Genomic DNA, 21,957 nt, shown 5'->3' on the forward strand with positions numbered 1-21,957 from the left:
CTGGAGAAGATGTGACAGCATGAGGAGAAAGGGAGAAGATGAAATAAAGGATAAATGTTTAAGCTGAAGTTTTCAAAGTGTCTTTCAAGTATTTGCTCGACTCGACTTTTTTCCTCCTTCCATCCTCTTCCTTTCTCCTCATCTCACACCCAGCTCCCTCCCTCTCATTCCCTCCTCCGTCCATCACATCTTTTCCCTCCCCACTCCTCTCCGCCTTTTTTCTTCCCCAATGTCTTTTTTTCTCTCTCGCTCTCTCTCTCTTGCTCCCCATCTCTGGAAGAGTAGCAATTACGGCCCCGCTGTTGGTCGAGGCTCTTGTAAATGATAGACAGAGAGGGGAAGAAAAGAAGAGAGTAGACAGGCTAACAAGATTCAGAGAGCTGAAAGTCTTTATTGTCACCGACTCTGTCAGTGGGAGGCAGGAGGAGAGGAACAATCTCTCCCTTCCTTCTTCGCTCTATCCTTTCTTTCCATTTATCCACTTTCTCTGACTCATCTCCCCCCCTCATCCTGAGGCCAAAGAACCAAACTCGATTATGAGCCGAGCTGCTCCCTGAAATCTGACCCTGGCACTGCTTCACATGTCACTTAAGTAACACGGAGGCAGGAACTGTCCTGGAACAGGGCGGACGATTTAACAACCCGCCTGTCGTGTGGTGTGTGGTCAGATGGCCTGACCAGAGACACTGTAAGGACACACACACACACACACACACACACACTCATGGTGGTGTGTGTGTGGGCCCAGACTTCAGAGGAAGAAGAAAGTTTAACCAAAAGATTCAAAAGCAAAAGAAAATCAAGCCTCGGAAGTTTTTCTTTTCATTCAGATCTGCTTTCTAGATCCTGCGCAGGGAGATGTTTTCAGTCAAAGTTTTGACAAAGCAGTAACTATAGTATTTCTCTAGATAATGTAATTTTTCCCTTCGAATATCATGGTGTGTTTGTATTATTTGCTTTGATTGCAAATCTTATAAATGTTAATTCCAGACTGAATGACAATCTGTAGTTGATATAAAATTGGAGTTACTCCACTGAAATTTGAGCATTTGACTCCTCTAACATTGTCGGACTCCAGAGATTCAAAATCGATGCAGGAGACCAGAGATGACGTCTTTATATCCTTCCTCTCTTTGTGGCGAAACTTGGCATCTACGTTACCCACGATGCAACTCAACATCTGACCAATTAACTGGAGGTTAAGGTTTGTCGTTCTGGTGGCAGCTGATGTAGCCTCAAGCAGAGAACGAGCAGCAGAGCACTGCTGAGGTCTGGTGACATGACCGCCAAGATCATTATCAAACTTTTTTGTCTTCAATTTGAGGATCAGATTTTTTTGTGAAATTTGTGCAACGGATCGAATGGCACAATAATCATGTCATTGAATCCATTTTCAATAATGTAAACAAACCAAATACGATTTGCTTACATTTGATAACTAACATTATAAAGCGTATGAGTTTTTAGCTCATCAGTAAAAAAAAAAAAAAATGTGAATGAGAAATGTTAGATTAATCTGAAAATACTTACTGGTTGCAGTCCAACAAGACAGATCTGTAACAGGTAATGTGTTTTTTTCTATAATTAAACTATTAACTATAAACTACTCCACGTCAGACGTGGAATGGATGACACGTCACGAAAAAACCCTCAGAACCAACGAGATGCTTGAGTGCCCCAATTTTTTTTTTTTTTGCTCCTATTTCTGTTTCCTTGTTATCAAGTCTCACCCAGTCCTTGAATCACAGCCTCAAATAGGCCAACTCGCTGTGTGTGTGTGTGTGTGTGTGTGTGTGTGTGTGTGTGTGTGTGTGTGTGTGTGTGTGTGTGTGTGTGTGTGTGTGTGTGTGTGTGTGTGTGTGTGTGTGTGTGTGTGTGTGTGTGTGTGTGTGTGTGTGTGTGTGATAATTGCACTGCTGTCAAACATTACAACTCTCATTTATCATTTCTCCACCAACATGAGCTCAAACCTACATTCTAGTTTTTTTCCTGAAATGCTCAGACGTATTTCCTTTATTGTTGTCGTCTATTATTTCTTCTGTGTCGACTCACAACACGAAACTATTCAGAAGGGTTTTCCCTCTGTCACGCTAAAATACTGGAAGTTAACATAAGTTCAAATTTTCCCACTCAAACTTTTATGTTTTCTTGCCTTGATAACTATTAGAACCTGAACACCGGTATTTGTGATTTACAGAAAAAACTAACGTATACGACACTGCGACTCATGAAGTACATGGTGATGACTATAGTTTGGTCAGGGATCTGCTCATTGCCCTGCACTGAATTTAAGATTTGCCTTATGTAAAGCATAATATAACTAGGTCTCTGATGTGGGTTATGTTTAAATATAATAAGCAGATTGTGGCCAGAAACTTATATTTAATATGCTTTAAAGATGGCGGCACTCAAAGGTTTTCTGAACTAATTAATTACACAATGTTGGTGTAAAAAAAAACAACAACAAAACCCTCAACTTATAATGTAAAAAAACATTTTCTCTGCCTATACTCTTCTTTTTTTGCCCTGTCCCATTTTTTTTTGTCATTGTGTCTTTCATGTTTCGCCTGAGAGCTAAGTAAGAGCTCGCTGCGAGGAAATGAAAACACCATGTTCCACTCACTGTCTCATTAGTATGAGAGAGGAGGAAGGAAAAAGCGAGACGTGAGTGTCTGCGGGTGAGAGTTGGAGAGGATGATGGGCAGAAGTGGTCAGGGGGAGAGGGCTGCTGGGACTATTAGCGTTCAGCTCCTGCGGTGTGAATAAGAGGTGTGTTATGAACATGTAACCTCGTTGGCATCGATCGCGCTACTTTGCCGGTGCGGTGTTGATTTGAGGAGACCTCTCAGCGCAAAACTCCCGTCAATGCTAAGTGGATTATTAGCTCATACACCTGCACGGGCCCCATCTCACCGTCTTTCTCTCTTTCCCTCGGCTCTGCAGTACAGTGCACACTGAGTGTTCAACACAAGACATGTCGATTATTTGGAATTTTTATCCATGGAAACCTTAGACTGAATATAAAAATGGACGTATAGTCACTGGTTCTCGAAAAAGTGAAGCAAATGCACGTGCTTTAAACCTGTATACTCTCCAATGACCAGCGGAGGGCGACTCGACTGGTTCTATAGACGTCTATGAGGAAAATGACTCTACTTCTCACATTTCTCACATTATTTGACATCTAATAAAAACTTGAGAAACAATAATGCCGAGAGGTACAGTACCATATGTCAACCATGTCCACATAGCATGATTAAAATTATTTATGTTATCCTAGCATATTGATCAAACGATCATTTCACAGACATTATCCTGTATCAAGTTTTGAATGATAAATAGGTTTAACGCGTTATTTTTCCTCTTTCACACGTGACGCTTTGATGATTCACTAATGACTTCTTCGTATGACACTGACATTAATGAAAAACATGCATGGATGAGTGACATTTTGCATTTCCCTAAAGCATGAACGCTCAATCGGACTTCTTTTAAAAGGAGGTTGTGGTTTCAGGGCTATTGTTGGAGCTCAAACAGCAAAGCTGGCTCTTGTGTTTTAATGATCCTGGCTCCCAGGACGAGGGGCTGAATCCGTCGTCCGGGCCAGAGGTTTAAATCAGAGCGATCTTTAAAATTAGTTGGAGCCCACAACTTTACCCACACACACACACACACACACACACACACACACACACACACACACACACACACACACACACGCATACATTTTAAAAAGCATTTGATCCCCCTGCACTCAAAGAGGTAATGGATAGATTTGCGATGATACAACATATGGTGTGGCTCCATCACTGAGCAGCGTAATTACCTTTCAAGTTGTGTTTACGCCGACTGACTTCAAAGTCTTTGTTTATTTTTTAGGACTATATGATTTTCCCGAGCCTGTGCATCTTATTAAATGCTGCATTATGCAGAGCGTAACCCTTGAAACCATTATTTCTGCACATATCGCTTTGGTACACGTACAGTTTTGCTGTCCCCCACTCCCAGCATCCCTCGTTCCCCCGCATCTCCTTTTCTTTTTCTCCCTTCAACTTACTTTTCATCCTCTCTTTTCTCTGTTATCCTCTTCATGTTGCTAACTGTTCTTCCCCGTGTCCTTCTCTCCTCAGTGGGCCGCCTGTTGATTGAGTTCAGCTCCCAGATGACGATGGAGCGCGTGCAGAAAGAGAACCCCAACGTGACGGAGGGAGGCCGCTACACACCTCCCGACTGCCGGCCAAGATGGAAGGTCTGTAAATGTCTCTCTGTCTCTACAGCTGTTTTCAGACACGGACTCCGGGAAATGTCCGGAAAAATTGGGTCCGGTCTTTGTCACGGGAGTTTGCCTTTCACATATGATGAACGCCCCTCAGGTGATTGACTGAGTCAGATGCGTTCACACCAACATTGGAGCACGGAGCATTCTGTGTTGTCTCAGTAGATCATGCAGGAGGCAGGACATGATGTTAATTCTGCTGCGGGAAGCAGTGGGTTTTTTTGTTTACAGTCAAGAACACATTTTCCAGAAATTTTACTAAGGGGGCTGGGAGGAAAAGTTCCAATAAATGCCCAGAGCAACATTGGTGGACATTTTGCATTCTCACATGCACGAACTGGATACCAGTAAAAAAAAACTATATAAAAACGTATATACTGTGTATGAGTGTAAAGTATTTTCACACTGTATATGAGAGTGACAATATTTGCATGTGGAATGAGAACATCTGTATGTTATGAGGTCATTCATCTGCAGTGTTTACTGTTAATTCCTTCCTCTCCCGAAATGTTTAGGATGTGTGAAATTACTAGAGGGACATTGTTTATAATAATTAGATATGGCGTTGTGGGTCATGGTCTTCAAAATATAACACATTGCATAAGTGAGCTCGAAATGTAAAAGGTTGGGCCTTGATTGATACCTACCCCAGTAATTCAGAGTAGATAATTGATAAAAAGGTCTAAATGCACTGGTCTATGATATCTTTTTTTAATTAATTAGACATTTTTGGTGGCAGTTTCATAATTTCAACCTTCCCTGGACAGTAGTTCAAACAGACGAGCGGTCACTAAAACAGGCAGACAAGAACACCAGCTTTAATATATGTGTCAGGGTGAGTATGTACAGAAACCAAGGTCAACGTGCTGCCAATCTTCATCAGAGCGAGAAATCGCCGTGAACGTGCGATTCCAGTTCAACCTTGAGCTGTTTGGACAGCTGAGAGTGACTCACTCACAACACGGAGATTACAGAACGTCCTCCAATGTGTGTCACATCTGTGATGGCCTCATTCATAATGAATGACACCAGCTTTATGTACACGCCGACATTAACCGGGAGGATTTTTCCTACGGAAATGAGTTGTCGGTTGAGAACAGTTTCAGCACAGGATGAAACAAGCTCATTTAGGCGTAATTCATCAAAACAAACACCACCTGGCTTTCTGGCAGAGAAACACACTCATTCTCTCCATCCGGAACCCCAGAACAGTTCCTCATGCAGCCTCTTCACAGATTATACTCAATGTCTCATTTGTCTACTCAACTAGTTCTGATTAAGCAGTTCAAATGAATGATCATATTCCAATTGTTTTCATGATAAATCAGTTGGTGTATAGAACATCTTAACTAAGGCCGGGTTTGATCTTAAATGTTCCCGTTGAATAGCAACACAAACGTCAGCCTAATCCCTTCATGTTGCTTTAGGTGGCCATCATCATCCCGTTCCGTCACAGAGAAAACCACCTGAAGTACTGGCTCCACTACCTCCACCCCATCCTCAGACGGCAGAGGATCGACTACGGCATCTACATCATCAACCAGGTGGGTCAGCGATTCATCTGGGGTTCAGTCACTGACAGTCGCGTGTGAAGGCCGAGTGGCCAGCGCAGTGGACTTCCGTCCAAATTTCTCGCTCAAGTTTTGTGGTTGATCTGATATTCAAACAACAGGTGTCAGTAACTGACATGAAGAAAAAGTGGCGTAGGTTATTTCTCTATTGCCTGATAGTTGCCTGATAACTTCCTCCAGGTACCAGCCAGCCAAGAGGAGAAGGGAAAGTGAAAAATATGAGCGCACTACTCAATCTAATGTCAATTATTTTCTTTTAAGAGCTTCCGAGAATAAGACCATTTGAATCCAACCTGATGCTTGTTTTCATCCGACCAACTTTCCCAGAGTTTTATACAAAAAGAAAAGAAAAAAAACCTTCTCACGTATAAAAACTGGAACCGGCAGACTCGGGCAGTTTTGTTTGATAAATAACATAATCCATCATCGTAGTTGTTGGAATTTCATTTTCTGTTGGTTGTCTAATCATTTAAATTACCATTCGTTTCTGCAAAATTGGGTTTGTCTCCTCGGCTCACGTGTCACCGCCGTTACAAGTAAAGATCCTCAGGAAATCAAAAAACTCCAGGAGTATAAGTTGAGATGTTCATTTTGTCATGGGTAAAAAAAAGAAAAGTACCTCTGCTTCTTGCTCTGTGGAATAGTACAATCATATTCCAACATCAATTATGAGTAAATCTAGACATGAACTAGACCTGTCGTCTCATGTTAAGTCATACGTCTTGCGCGGGAATGGTTAGAACACCAAGGCCATCGTCAGGTATTCATTAATATGGAGGAAGAAGATAACTCCGTGGTGAAGGTGAGAATTGCTTTCCCTCCTTCCACCTCCAGCTGATCTTCTTCATTCACATTTTTTGTGTCTCTTCTTCTGACAACCCCCCCCCCATAAAATAAAATCTGCACCATAAATGATCCACATCTACGTTCACTGCACTCAGTTGCAAAACGATCTAGATATTTTTCTAAGCAATGTTGTGAGAGAGTGTGAGCCCTCCACACTGAGTTGGGTGAGAGATCTTCTTCTTCTCCACCACCTTAGGGGTAATGAGCTTCTCCTTTCTGCCCTTTCTGTCCCCTGTGGGCCCAGTGCAACACCTTAATCACTCCCCATGTGGGACAGACCTTTGGTCCCGCCTGCCCTGCTGTGCTCTGCTCTTGATATGGCGATGTTCCAGCGTCTTACTCTTGCCCTCTCCCTCTAACACGAGCGTGCACACACACAGTGCATGGATATACTGTAGGTGTCCTTGTATTTGTTCTCATTCAATGATCTTCGCATTTGAATGTTTTGTTTGCTTTCAATTCCTTTCTTGTATAGTTTAGTTTCAAACTCAAATCACTAACCGCTCTGGGTTTCAGTCAAAGAGGTCAGACAGGACATGTGCAGACCGACATGAAGCAGGTAGACACACAAACAGGCTGATTGGGGGAAAAACACTGGATCAAACCGACGGAGGAGGCACTTTTGACGACAAGAAGCCCTGATGCATCTGACACGATGGGGCGATTAGACTTTTACACCCTGCCGCCGCTCTCCGAGAGCACTTTGCCACCGTGCTCGCTCGAGTGTTAAATGAGTGAAAGTCTGGAACCTTTTAACACTGAGCCACCGGACAGGAGGGGGTTGAGGCGAAGAGCGGGTGATAATTGTCCAGTCTCCTTACAAACAGACTATGGCTGTCCTGTCCTCTGAGGAAAAAAACAAACCCTGGCATTTTGTAAAAAAATAAGTGTCCGCTGGAGATTCAAAACCAAAATGCCCTAGGTACACCTGTACTTCACACACATGCATGCAAGGAAACACACACAAATGCACAGGGGGATATCAATGTTGCCATAAGAGTCAGAGACAGTAAAACAACCAAAGATCCAGCAAAATGAGTTAATTCCGAAATATTTGAAAATCTTTTAAAATCACTGCTGAGAAGAGACACGATGACCGAATTGTCGGCCGACTAAATGTTTCTAAAGGAGAGGTTCACTTACATGCTTCCCTCATATTTCTTCAGCGCCTGGGCCATAATGAGATCCGTGTACTATATCTTTTCAGATCAGAGTCTCAGAAATAACTGTTACAACCGGCGGAATTCATTTGAACATCACCCGAGGACCAGTTTGTCCCGCTGCCGTTGTTTTTACCGCCGCGGTCTCGCTGTGAAAGCCCGGTGAGGTGCGGCGAGTAGGCGTTGTGGAGGGATCATGCAGACAGTGATACAGCAACCTTGCTGTTCTTGCCCCCGCTGCTCTGTGTCCTCTCTGCCCGGCCGAGGACCGGAGCCAATGTTTGTTTGTTGGCCGCCAGCTCATCATGTACAACTGGAGAAGAGCCCACAGAGAGAGAGGGAGAGAGAGAGAGAGAGAGGAATGGAACAAAGAGAAAAGCAGGTAAAAAAAGGGGGGGGGGTGAGTGACAGAAGTGATGAGGTAAGAGGAGCCATCTGTTGTCATGATTTTTTATCAGAACTGAAGGTCGAACCAAGCTGGATATCATTATCCGTCGAGGGGCTGACGGATAAGAATTATCTTTATTAATCGGAAAAAAAAACAAAGTGTTGTTCAAGAATTTCTTTTTTTTTCTTCTTTTTTACTTTTGTCTATTCTAAATCCTTATTCATTTTTTGGTGAAATATTCCTTCTTGAGGCCTCAAACATTGAATAAATGAAACTGTTTGAGTGTTTTTAAAGGGGGAATCAGTTTCCCCCGCAGGTTAAATAATTTACTTATGGTGGGGGATGATGCGATGTGCATGTAGAAACAGTTTAGAGGAGGAGAGTGTGATGATTCTTTCTGTAGCACACCTTTTTGGAATGTTCTCTAAACTTCTCACACGTAGGCCATCGGATCGGCGGATTTTAGCTAAGTGGCTGCATTTAACGCATGTGCTGTAACTCAGGCAGGTGTGTGGCCAAAAGTGGTCTCATTTGAAAAGAGCGAAATAGTGATGAAACAGTTATTTTATCTACCTGTGCAGCCAGTGGAGTCTATGTACAGGAACTCATTAACATATGAAACCAAACGAATGGCACCAAAGCGGCTTCTCTTGTAAGAGATCAAAAGCCACATTACAATGTTTCTCCATTTAAATTCCATCTAGTAACTGCAGTGGCCATCAAACAGGCGTGGTGAAATAAAAAAAAAAGAAGCTCTATATGTTCCTCTGAAATGTAGCTGTCAGAAATCTACTCAAGTACAGATCTTCAGCATCTGGTAACCGTGGGAATATCGGATGCTTTTGCCGAATGGTCCACACCACTTTTCATTCTAAGTAGCTTGGGAAAAGATACACTCTCCAGGACGTAACTCAAATGTCCCGAGGTGCTTTTGAATCAGGAATAAGTCTTAATCTCTATTTTCGTGGCATTTTGAGCACCAGCAGAAAATCGAGAGGACAAAAAGAGGAAAGTGGGATAAAAATGCAACACACTGACATCTGGTTTTCAGCGCACACAACACTACGCTAAGCTTCTGCCGGGCGCCTTGCTCCGCTAATCCACCGAGATATGACCCGCCACCTCCTTTCTCCTTCTGCCACCTCTTCAGCTCCTCACACACACACACACACACACACACACTTTCTAGTAACTCCTCTGCATCTTTCCAGGGTCTCAGGTTGTGTTGTAGAGCGATGATGAGTCCAGTCAGCCTTCACACCGCTTCCTTATTCAAGTCAGCAGTGGAGGAGCTCCAGCGGTGTCCGTCCTCAGAGTGGACACCGAAGGATCAGGAGGGATTAAGCTCTTGTGTGTTTCCGCTCGTATTTGTTCGGGCTCTGTGGCGAAGGTCACGTTATGGTGGACCGGGGCAGTTCATTGGTCTACGACTTTCCAGACAGGCGGACCAACAATGTGCGCGTGCGTGTGTGTGTGTGTGTGTGTGTGTGTGTGTGTGTGTGTGTGTGTGTGTGTGTGTGTGTGTGTGTGTGTGTGTGTGTGTGTGTGTGTGTGTGTGTGTGTGTGTGTGTGTGTGTGTGTGTGTGTGTGTGTGTGTGTGTGACAGAAAGACAGTGAAACACCCTTCTAGAAACACTAGAAATACGGGCCTCTGCACTTGATCGACCTAGCGACCTAGCCTCTGGAGAAGTTGAATAAAAGAGCATAAGGACATCAATAGAGCTTCAACAGTTAATCGGTTACTAAATCAGTTGCCAACTATTTAAATAATCGATTAGTAGTTTTTATGGTGGAAAAAGTCAGAATTCCCTGATTTCAGCTTCTTAAATGTGAATATTTTTTGATTTCTTTGCTCTTCTATGACAGAAAACTACATATATTGGGTGTGTGGAAAAAACAAAACATCATCTTGGGATCTGGGAAACACAATCTTAATTTTTCACAATTTTATGACATTATATGGACCAAACAACTAATCAATCAATCGAGAAAATAATCGACAGATTAATCGATTATGAAAATAATCCTTAGTTGCAGCCCTAGACATTGCACTGCTACTGTATGTGCCGTAGACTTAACGACCTCATAAGAAAAGCGCTGTATGTCCGTCTTTGTGAATATGATACCGAGCAACAGCTTTGACGTATAGAAAGAGTGCGTTTGGAAAATCCAGGCACCAGCATAGAATATTCAGGCCACGCTGCTCTTTATCTTTAGTTAGCATTAGCATTTTTTATTCAGGCTATAGTCGGAACAAGGCCTATTTAATTATAACATTCATTATTTTTCTTATCTACTTTGAAAGTGTGCGGGCCCGGGTGAGATATTTAGACATAAACCTCTTAGAATAAAGAAAAGGCTTTGCCGGACCTTTCCCGTTTCTCTCTCTCTCTCTCTCTCTCTCTCCCTCTCGCTCTCCAGTTCTCGCTCTTTCACTTTCACCACCACTCAGCCTCATGCATGGTTAATTCAGCTTCTTTCTTCCTCTACTGGGAATTGAAAATGTAAAAAGAAAGAAAAAAGAAAACGAGGGACATTTTTGTGCACTTGACCATGGAACAAGATATTGATCTGAGGAGCAACATTTCTGTTTCCTTTCCTTCTCCTCCTCGTCCTCCATGTTTCTAGTGTTTGCTGCAGCCTCGCTGCCGTTTTGTCAAATACTGTAAAATGATGTTCTCATTCGCTCCATACTCGTAGACCCCCGTTGAGTCCCAGGTGAAAAGCGCTTGGTGTTATTGCATCAGTCTGAACTGTGATGAATTATAGATTTAACTGATTTAGCCTCTCCTCTCCTCTCCTCTGGACTACATGACGCTTAGGTCTGCGTATCCATTAACACCACCCACAATTGATGGTAGTGAGATAAACACAGTGACCTTTTCCATCCAAAACTCCTAAAATGACTTTTTTATACCTAGCTGCCAAATCAGTTGACGTTCATTTTAAGGAAGGTCAAGACGAATGTGCAATAAAAAAACAAAAAACTATCTGGCACTCGGACCAGCGGATATATTTCTGGCATGTCAGAAAAGATCTGTCATAAACTGTATGAGCTTATTCAGTAAATCTGAAGAAGTAGTTAACTGTAACAGTAGTATAAAGCTGAGATGAACAGATATAGAACATATTGTCAGCATCTTTCAGTCACCAAAAGCTACATATTTTCCCACTTACTTGAATACTTGACATATTAATGCTGTCTTTCTCTATTTTTTGTGGACGTTGTTGAGTCAGTCATCTTGTAGTATGTGAATAATGTGGATAAAGCGGTATTGATGATTGATGGATGGATGTTTTCTAATTAAACGAGTGTCCGTCCCACTCTTGTGAACGTGATATCTCAGGATATTCTACGAATTTTGCCCAAAGTTTCACTTGGATGAACTGATTTGACTTTGGTGATCAAAGGTCAAAGTCTCTGTAACTTGACACAACACGCGAGTCAAGAATCTATATGCTTATTATGACAAAGTGCATTTAATGCAGTTTATCAAATTCCTTCAAAGTCTCCATTCACTACATGTATCATGTGAGTGTGAACGGACATAAATGTAAACTCCAACTCTACTGGTAAAACTAGTCAAGAAAATCTGAAAATCAAGCTCAAACACTTTTCACAATATAATATTTCTTCCTGGACAAAATTCATATCAAAATTCTTTCTGGACAATTAAGTCCAAATTACCAATTAAGTATCCCTCGCTGATTAATGAGCCACACCAATTAAAGACCTGTCAGACATTGCACACATGCATCATCTTAATAAGCCGGTCCTCTTTGCATTATAAACACAATACATAAGCTGCCTGTTTACCGCAGATAAAGTGCTACGGTATAATTGAAACCATGGTGCAATGGTGAATTGACATTTCAGCATTTTAGTGATGCATAATTTAACGTGCCGCCCCAACTTCCCTTTCAATCAAGCGCCCATTAAGGCCGAGCTGTGGAGACAGCAGGAGAAAGGGCAGAGACGGTCTCTGCACACACATTTCATGTGTGCTAGGCTGTTGTTTTACTTCCGAAGGTTGGTCTCACTTGTACACGCGATTCAGGTTCCAGTCAACTTTATTGTCTCAAATAGGCAAACGGAACTGCAGCAAGCATAAAAATTAAATGCACAACACTCCACATGGACCCGAGGGTGAACCAGTACGAGGCGTACAAACATAAAACATGTAGGAACTCGCTCAAATCAATATTTAGTGTGTGGAACAGGCAGGTTTAGGGGGTTGTAGACGTACACACACTTGACAGTGAATGTAAACATACGCACTGTTATGCCGCTGTCAACATTCAACCATTTTCAGCTCACAAACGGCAACATTAATTAAAACCCTACAGTAACGATGGCAGCAGTGACTCACAGAACATCTGGTGTTGGATGCAAATTTAAAAGCACGAGCCAACGCAGCCTTTCCACTCATCAGTGACGATCAAGGATGGCTGCATGACTTTGTCGAAAATGTGAAATGCATATGAGAAAAGAAAATATTGCAAAGTCAAAACGTAAATGAATGATTGAATTGAGTCGACAGTATACAGAAAATTGCGAACTACATTTAAAATTCACTTTGCTATTTGGACTCTTCTAATATTTAATCGGTGTTGTTAAATGACTCGTGGCCATTTTATGTTTAGGATTTCTTTAGTGTTCTTTGTTCAGGAAGTTTTTTTACCAGGAGCTGAAATATCCACGGAGATTTCCTCTTCAGCAAAACAAACAGACCATGTAATTGTATTTGGTAAAAAAAACCGGATGAAGCAATTACACTTTTGAAAAGATGGCGTTTTCTTTGACAGTCTTTGACAGACACAGGAAACAAGGAGGGGCTGCGAGGGGGGCTGTTAGCTCAGCTTGTTTCTCCGATAACTAAACATGCAGACGTCAAACGACTGAAACCCCTCAGCTTATGGTCATAAAGTTATGGAAAGTGATGGTGATTTGACATGACATAGCAATAAAGTACACGGAAAACCTTTTTCGTCTCCCCTAAGATGTTTTTCAGGCATGAATTACGAAAAGTGTCCGGACATTTTTGGGGGTTTGCCTTTTCACCCGTGAAGAACTCAGCAGCAAGATTGTCTGAGTCCGACGCGTTCACAACAGCAGGAACATTTCTGGACCATTCGCTCGCCGTGAATCGTCCGGCGGTTTCCCTGCTGTGTTCTCGTTAGGACATTTTCCAGCGCTTTTACTAGTGGGCTGGCAGAAAGAAAGTCGCGAAAGACGTCCGGATTCCATTGCACATCTGAAAACCCGCTTTTTTACTCTGCCTCCCACCTCCACTCAGGGGCACGGTGTTGTGATATTTGGACAGCGGCCCCCTTCAGTCTGGAGGTTTTCCTCTCGTGCTGTCGGCAAAAACAGCCGAAACATGCTGACCTTGTTTTTCCGAGAGCTGAGAACAGCTGTATGAAACCTTCTTACCACTTTGACAACCTTCTCGTTAAAACGGCCTGAAAATGTCACTCTGATTCAAACACATTGGTCCCCCCCCCCCCCCCCCCCCCCCGCACACACACACACACACACACACACACACACACACACACACACACACACACACACCCAAGCACTCACCTCCAGTCTCACACTGAAGCAGTTTGGCTGTAGCTCTGCTGTTTCCTTCCTTCACGCTGATTTGGCAGAAAAGGTCAGGAGATTAAACATTTCCATTTTTTCTAACAAAGATTACAGGAGAAGATTAATTATGAGTGTACTCCTCTGCTTTCTCGATGATTGACTAGACGGTTGCCTGTAGGCGGCTTCAGTGGCTGGTTTAATATTGCTGGTAATCAGCAGAAAATATCGTTTGCACTAAAATGCAACTGCAGATGTTGCAAATACTTTGGGAAAATATTGACTATTTTCATACTTGAACCATTGTGTTATTGACAGTTTCAAGGATGTTGGATATTCTCTTAGAAAGAGAAAATAAGGTGCTGGGTTGGAACCTTTTGTTTTTTCCTGTGGAGTTTGCATGTTGTCCAAGGACACGCAGGTTATGCAGACTTTGAATAAACCATGGTTTAGCCCACCTCCTACCCAGTGTGCCGTGGAATAGACTCCAGCCTCCTGCAACCCTCTACAGCACAGAGATGGATGGATGGATAAAGTCAAATGCAAATTTTATACTTGATGTTTGAATGATTGCTTTCGCTAAAAACAAGTGCACAAAAACGTAATGCAAAATTAATCTGACACATTGTGTTGCACTGTAAACTAAACAATGATGTTTAAAAGGGGAGGACAAGGCTTCTGGGTGATTTGTCTAATAATTGGTTGTTCAAACCCCAAAGAATGCCCTACAATTAAAACAAGTTTTTAAAAAAAGTTATCATTTAAGGAATTTTTTGTAAAAAATAATTAAAGATACCCAAGATGGCAGCTATGAGTAATCCTTGATCCATTGAAAGTTTATCAGATGCCAATAACAATTTTAAAAGGTTTGTAAGTCTATGAAACAGGCTTTTTACAACTGTTTATACAGTGAATGCAAGGTAAGCAGCAGTTCATATTCAATCAGACATATGCTTTTGCATGTAGACTTGCCAGCCTAGTGCTTTGCCAGAAGAAGCTGCATCCAAGCTCAACTTTTTCGCAGACGATATTCTGTTTTGTTTTGTTATTTTGTCCATGCTGCTTCAATGAAGTGACTCTACCTGGCCATAAGCATCAGTTTTAAAAGCTATTATCTTTTCCATTGTGCCATTAATGATAACTCTCTGCATTAATCTTCCTTGTCACTGACTATGCTTTATGTGCTGCTTCATTTCCTGAGTGCAGGCCATCTCTGTGAAGGATTCAAATGATACTGTTACTGTAGATTAGACATGAGTAGCAACATGATTACATTCACGACACAGGAAATCAATGTTAATGTGGAGTATAAATGTTTTACTAGCTTGACACACCGTGGGTATCCGGCACATTGCTTATCTAAGTTAGGTGTCTGTCGATGGTGCGATGAAAGTGAACAGATGGAAAAAGAGAAAACCTTTCAGTGAAGATTTAGCTTAATTTTTCTACAGGGACACACAGTGTAAACAACCCACATGTTATTAATATTCTGCAAAGCAGACCCCCCAATACATTATGTCTAAAAGCCAAGCATTCCCTTTTTAGCCATCTCTCTGCCCTCTCTCATTGTTTAGTTCTGCCCTGCTTCTTCTGTATTTCATCATTTGGGTTCGACTACTGGCAAGACAAAAAGGGGCTCGGCTGAACATAGGGTATAATAATGTCAGCAGTATTAGAGATTACCTGCAGGGATGAGATCATTGTGCAGAACGCACTGCGGTGAGCTTTAAAGCACAAAAGTGGAATGGGGGAAAAAATACTGTTAGTCGTAATTGTCAAAAAATTGTCCCAAATTGCTTCTCGTTTATCGCTGTTTCTTTTCAAAAAGCTGTGATTCCAAAGCAAGACGGGGATAAGTGAGACATCCTGGAACTTTCTCTGAGGAGCGCTTTGTTTTTTTCCTCTTGTTCTGAAACAAACCTTCGTCAGCACTGTCTCAATTTGTGTGTGTGTGTGTGTGTGTGTGTGTGTGTGTGTGTGTGTGTGTGTTTGTGCGTGCGTGTGTGCGCGTGTGATCCCAGTTCTGCAGCACATTAAGTTCTGCAAATCACAGCATCTCATTTGTAAGATAGTGTTGTGGCTCGGTGTTCTAGATAAGGCTTAGAAGAACACGACAGAATTATGAGCAAGTGATGCATTTGCACCGATATCATATTTGGCCATTTATCATGCATACATTTACATTAGATGATGAAAATATGCCTCCTCCGTCAAGAAACATGGTTCGCAATATATTAAATACATTCAAGCAGTGAGTGTTTATGCGGTGTCCTTTATTACGAAATGTTTGTGAGGATGATAAACTCCCAAACAATGTGATATTAATCACTTTATTACAAGGCTAATCTGCATATGTACATGATTGCACTGAATGTAAACACATTGCTGCCAAGATTGAGCTAAAAGAAGAAGTTCCATATCTTTTTGTTTGAGTCTCTGTTTCATACTATTACATTACAGATTATTACACCTACAGTGATTTCCAAGCTATTATATCACTTAGCAATTTGATTCCTATTTTTTGTAGCTTGCGCCATTATCAGTTGTAGTAAAACTGCATCTAGCGAATAATTGCTGAGATGAACACAACAACAATGTTGACATGACAAAAAAACAAAACAAAAAAATTTTAAAGTTTGAAGCCAGTTTCTTATTTAATAGTTGTATAAACCACCCTTGTGACTAATGATGGCTTTTTCAAACTCTACATCCTCTATGTTCTCTAGTGCCTGACGCCAGGTTTTAAACAAGGACGATTATATAAACGACTTCCATCCATCCATTATCTATACCACTTATGCTTATTAAGGGTTTGTGGAGGGGGGAGGGCTGGAGCCGATCCTGGCTGACATTGAGAGAGAGGCAGGGTTCACCCTGGACAGGTCGCCAGCCTCATCACAGGGCTGACATACACCGACAAACAACCAATCACACCTAAGGTCGTTTTAGAGTTTCCAATTAACCTAAAGATTTATCTAAATGTCTTTAGACTGTGGGAGGAAACCCGAGTACCTGGAGAATACCCTGAGACACTGGGAGAACAAACTCCTTACAGAAAGGTCTCGGCTGAACTGGGATTCGAAACCATTAACCCTCTCGCTCTGAGGCCCCACCGCCCACATAGACAACTTTTTTCGACAGTAAAAATGACAGTGAGTAGAAATGTTTCCTGCCATTCCAGCTACAAAAGTACAGTAGTACAATTGGTCAAAGTTGAACGAGGAATTTGTCTGTTAACTCTGATTGTTTGGATGATGGTTTACCATTCACCTTTTTTTGTTTTCTCCTCCAAATAAGTTTGGCTTTGACTGTCTGACTGCTGCAGTTTTGCATTTCGATGTTGTAGTTTGTCGCGTCCCCACATCTCAGCGCTTTTTTGCTTTTTTTCCCTGTTATGTCAGAGCGAGATTTATTAGCAACGGACATCGTAGATAATGATATCCTTGGAATCAAAAAGTTATATGTCTTATACTACTACATGTATAGATTTCACATTTTGGTATCCTTCTACCAGACAGTATGTGTGAGAGTGTATGCACTCTCAATACACATATGAGACAAATGTGCTGTATTCTGTGGAGATAACATGATGTGGCATTAGTAACTTATGGTAAATAGTATGGTTATTGCACATCTATTTTAACATCATAACTAAGAAAAACTTTGACGTCGTATAATGCAACAGTCGACCAGGCGAGTGTCAAAGTAAACTTACCAAACTTACCCAACTACAATGAGTTCAACAAAAATGACTCACTGTAGGCTACATTATAATTTGTCATACAACTTTATATGTCCTGAGGGCACTGCCCATCCCTCCTTGAAAAATAAGTTCTGTTATCAAGGACAGGGCAGTTTCCAGTGTTGATGATGGGAGGTTTAAGTGATCAATAACGTAGCGTCGGCATGATGGGCCATAGGATGCAGTGTGGTAGCAGGTGTCATACTGGGGAATATAGAGCCGTCCCTTTGAGCGGACTGACCTTCAACTTGTTTATCTCTTCGAAATGAGAAAAGGGGTATTTGACATCTTGATTGGGAAACCCAGGAGGATAAGAGCGGGGATAAAGCGCCATATTAAATCTGGCAGGGGGAAAAAAAAGTTATCTGTCAATAGCTGCGACTACATCTTTGAAAATAATGCATATTGATTTTCCAAAATGGATCAGATATTATTCGTCAGCGGGAGAGGCCTGTTGTCCTCGGAGCTGTGGCGCAGCAAAAGCTTCCTTTTGAGAAATTAGACAAAGTGAGGCATTGTACCGCGTGTGGGGACAGAAGACAACGCCGTCAAGATATCTGAGATGGCCTTCGTTCTGTGAAAGCCGTCATTCTGTCTGTTTCTTTTTCAGCTTCTCTGCATCCTTGTGTCTAGATTTCGTAATTCTGAGGCCAACGCAATCTCCTAATTTTTGTGGAAAAATGGTACCTACACTTCTGGCAACCAGTTATCTTTTGTTCTGATCATTTGTCTTTCATGATTATAAAAACATGTTGTGTCCGAAATATTTGTGTCACCGCTCACCAGGGTCGGGGGATTGAACCAGTATATCAGAATCAAAAGACGTACACACTGCCGACACAGCCGTCAAGGGCAATTCAAGTTCAGTGTCTTGCCAAAGGACACATCAGCATGCGGACTGTTGGTGCCAGGGATCGAACCACCAACCCTCTGGGGAGTGGACAGCCCGCTCTTTTTTCCTGAGCCAAAGCTGCCCAAGTGTCATTTCTGCAGAGCCAAAATATCTATACTATATTTAACCAAAACACTCTTATATAGGACGTCAAGTTTCTCATGCAGAGGGACGTGAGTTGACTCAGCTTGTGGACACAAACCCCTGCAGATTTGATCAGTAGACCCCGTTTTTTAACTTGCCTGGCCTCCACTTAAATCAAAACGTCGACGGCAACTTAACGGAATTAAAATTAATCACATTAGTTGAAGCAAAGACTTAACCAAGTTTTCAAATCCATATTATATTCTTTGTTCATTATACTTATAGATATACTTATAGAAGTTTCAAGTTTTCATTTTTCACGGCGACGCTCCAGTCCTGCCAGGACCTGGGCAGATGATAGCAATTTAATTCTGTGCTTGTTTACTTTACAGAATCCTGGTAAGCAGCGTTGTGTGATGGAAATGCTTTCGATAATCCCTCGTCATCATCACCTCTAGCTCGCACAAAACCACTCACACGATTTGTGGGAAAGACGTGTAAAGTGGCAAACATGAATGTGGTATGATAGAAAGTCGTGCCTCAGTGAAAACAGGAATACATTAGATAAAATAAGGGGATGTATAAATTGTGGAATTCAGCTAAAGCACATACAGGGATTACTATTTAATGTGTGACAGTTCAAGACTTGAGTTGGAAAGGATAACCTTAAAAAAACACAGTGAATTATAAGACCAGAATCATGCTGGCGTAACAAAAATGCAGTTGACATTTGACACACCAATGGGAATGAAAGGAGTGGAAGTGTGTGAAGGCTGATGTGGATTAAATCAGGGTCAGCATCTTGACCTCACTGACACCATTTCATTCACCTGCTAGCACACAAAGGGATGCTGCAGACCGGCAAGGCAATGTTCCCTGAGACATTCATATCAGCGAAAGGAAAACACCTTTATGCATTAGAATCATAAGCTCTTTTGTGTTTGTGTGTGAGTGCACATATCTGAGAGGCTCTAGCCTTTCATGCTGCTCTTCTTCCCGCTCTTCATCTTTGTTTTTTCTATCCCTTGCTGTGCGTTTCTCTCGGTACTCTCTCTCTCGTACACTCTCCCTGTTTCCTGTCATCCTCCCTCGTGACGTAAATGTTACATTATTCCACGGAAATAAACTCACTGATACAGATAATCCTGTTCTCAGCACCAGTGCTTTGTTATCAGAATGTTTGAGTCCTTGTCAAGCAAGAATAATAGATTTGTCCTTCATGCATGGACCCTTTTTTTCATCTGGTTGTAACCCTGTAGTCAGCACAACCTTAGGTCACATAGGTCCTCTGTGCTAATAACCACTGGGACAACCTGCAACCACAGTAACTGTAACTCCACCTGTCAGCCTCCAGGGCTGCATTAGTTGTTCCATGCAAGACTCATACAAACATATAAATCGCAGGGAGATATTTATTATTTTTTGTAGTTTAGGAAGACACAATTTTTAGCAAATTATTGTCCGAGATGCCAAATGTCTGAAAGAAAAGTACCTATCAAACAGTTCTTTTGAAAGCCCAGCAAAAAGGAAGGCATAGTGCGATTTGATTCTGCATATCTACATGTCTCGGAAAAGTTACGGAGGGAATTGTCACAGAGATTGATTGCCGTTTACAGCAGCCAGTAGTGCTGAGTGTGCATCGTGCCCCTTAACATTTGACAGTAGAAGCTCAAGATGGAAATTCAGGAAAACAGCCTGCCCTCTGTTGTCGAGGACTTCACTCCAGCACCCTCGCCTGCGCAGGCAGATGTGCGCCGGTCGGTAACTGGCAGAACTGAAAGTCACAGGAAGCGAGTGGAAGTTTTGTGAAAGCATTGTCATTGGATGCAAAATGAGTAAATGCAAGATGAGTCATCAAACAGTTGAAACTGTTTTACAGGAAGAGAAAGGAAAAGGATTTTGATGTAAAAATACTATGATAAATATAAGTGGTATATAACAACAGATTAATGAGCAATTAACACGTCCCAGGATTAAAACTGGGCAAAATGTATTTTTCATTTCATGGGGCTTTTAACCAGGCCAGTGAGCTGTTGGTCCATTGTGGGCACCAATGACTTGATGATAATACTGGCATAGAGTGATTTTTGATAAGTGTAACTTCCTAAATCCGGGGTATCTTAAAGGCCCTGATATACTGATTTACGGTCCAGGCGAAATGAACGCACACATTTTGTGCTGCACATGGACGTCCGCAAAGACACGGACATATGATCTACTTCACACAGCTTCACAGAGATTAAAAAGTATAATTTGGTTCGTACTCATTAAGTCTTGAGTTTCAAGGACTGTGGAAATTTATCACGCAAAGGTGCCTGTGCAGCCTCTCTGCGGACGCTCGGAGAGGCTGCTCCTGGTGCTGATTTCACCAGATGGGAATCGGAATGTGATTTTCTGTCCCAATGCTGTGCGTGCTTCGTGGATTTTATGCAAGATAAACACACCAGCTCTGAATCGGCATTTTATTGTCATCTTACCACCAAAGTGGTTTTACCCTGCGTTGTGTTTGTAACAAATCTATACTGCACTTCATTTCATTGTTTGAATAAGGCAAAGCTCAAACTGAATTAGTGCTCATATACTGTGGCTCTCATTTAATGATATTTCAAATTTTATAATATTTTGAATTACGCATTTTTTAGTTTTGACATCATAGTTTTCAGGCAGAAAATTCAAATTAATTTCAGAGAAAAGACTGCCTCATGTTGCCTTAATTCAAGGTAAATATGCACTGGAGAGGTTTTTCTTTTTTTTTATTCCCCCACCTCTCGACTCAATCTTATGTATGACCTTTAAAACGTTGCAGGATAGAGGGCAGCTTTTGTCGGGGTGTAATTATAACTGACCCAAGGTCACATCATACCACAGAGGGCCCTCACATGATATAAAAGGGTTTTAGTCCAATGACGCCCGGTTGCCAGGTTACTGTAAGCAGATGGATGACAAAGCAAAACAGCACAGCAAAGAGGAAAAAGGACAGAACCAATTTTGTCTTAAATCCTTCAATCCAGGCCAGCATGAGAAAAAAAAATCTGACACTGCTGTGTAGTAATATTGAAATCCATAGAAGGTGCTATGGCAAAGAAGAAATAATTCACTCTAATCCTCTTATAATCAAACCAATTCTGAGCCTCTAAATCCAAAACAAAGATATTAAATCAAATCCATTATAATCCACTGTAGCAAAGTTTGTGCAAACGAAACATCGGTGTCAGGTTTGAGAGAGGTTTTCACTCCGTTGTGATTGAATTTCTTCTGTGGATTGTTTTTCATTATAATTTCATGGGTGAAGCTAATTGGATTTTTAATTAGAAGTTCCAGAGGTGTTTGCAGCGATAGAACACCATGTACCCATACTGACTGTCTTTTACAGTGCTGCTTGACTGAGAATATTCAGATCAGTAATACATT

General features: G+C 41.8%; 1 protein-coding gene across 4 annotated transcripts in view; it reads left to right on the plus strand.

Annotated features, from left to right (window-relative positions):
• b4galt2 (UDP-Gal:betaGlcNAc beta 1,4- galactosyltransferase, polypeptide 2) overlaps positions 1-21,957 on the plus strand; it is a 124,088-nt gene that overhangs the window by 52,565 nt on the left and 49,566 nt on the right. For all 4 annotated transcript variants that reach the window (XM_035634301.2, XM_047331826.1, XM_035634297.2 and 1 more), the window contains 2 exons: positions 4,131-4,249; positions 5,704-5,820. In XM_035634301.2, the coding sequence (XP_035490194.2) occupies positions 4,131-4,249; positions 5,704-5,820 (236 nt within the window). The remainder of the gene's footprint in view (positions 1-4,130; positions 4,250-5,703; positions 5,821-21,957) is intronic.

The sequence above is a fragment of the Scophthalmus maximus genome, chromosome 5, assembly GCF_022379125.1.
Source record: "Scophthalmus maximus strain ysfricsl-2021 chromosome 5, ASM2237912v1, whole genome shotgun sequence".
In the NCBI taxonomy this organism is placed as follows: domain Eukaryota; kingdom Metazoa; phylum Chordata; class Actinopteri; order Pleuronectiformes; family Scophthalmidae; genus Scophthalmus; species Scophthalmus maximus.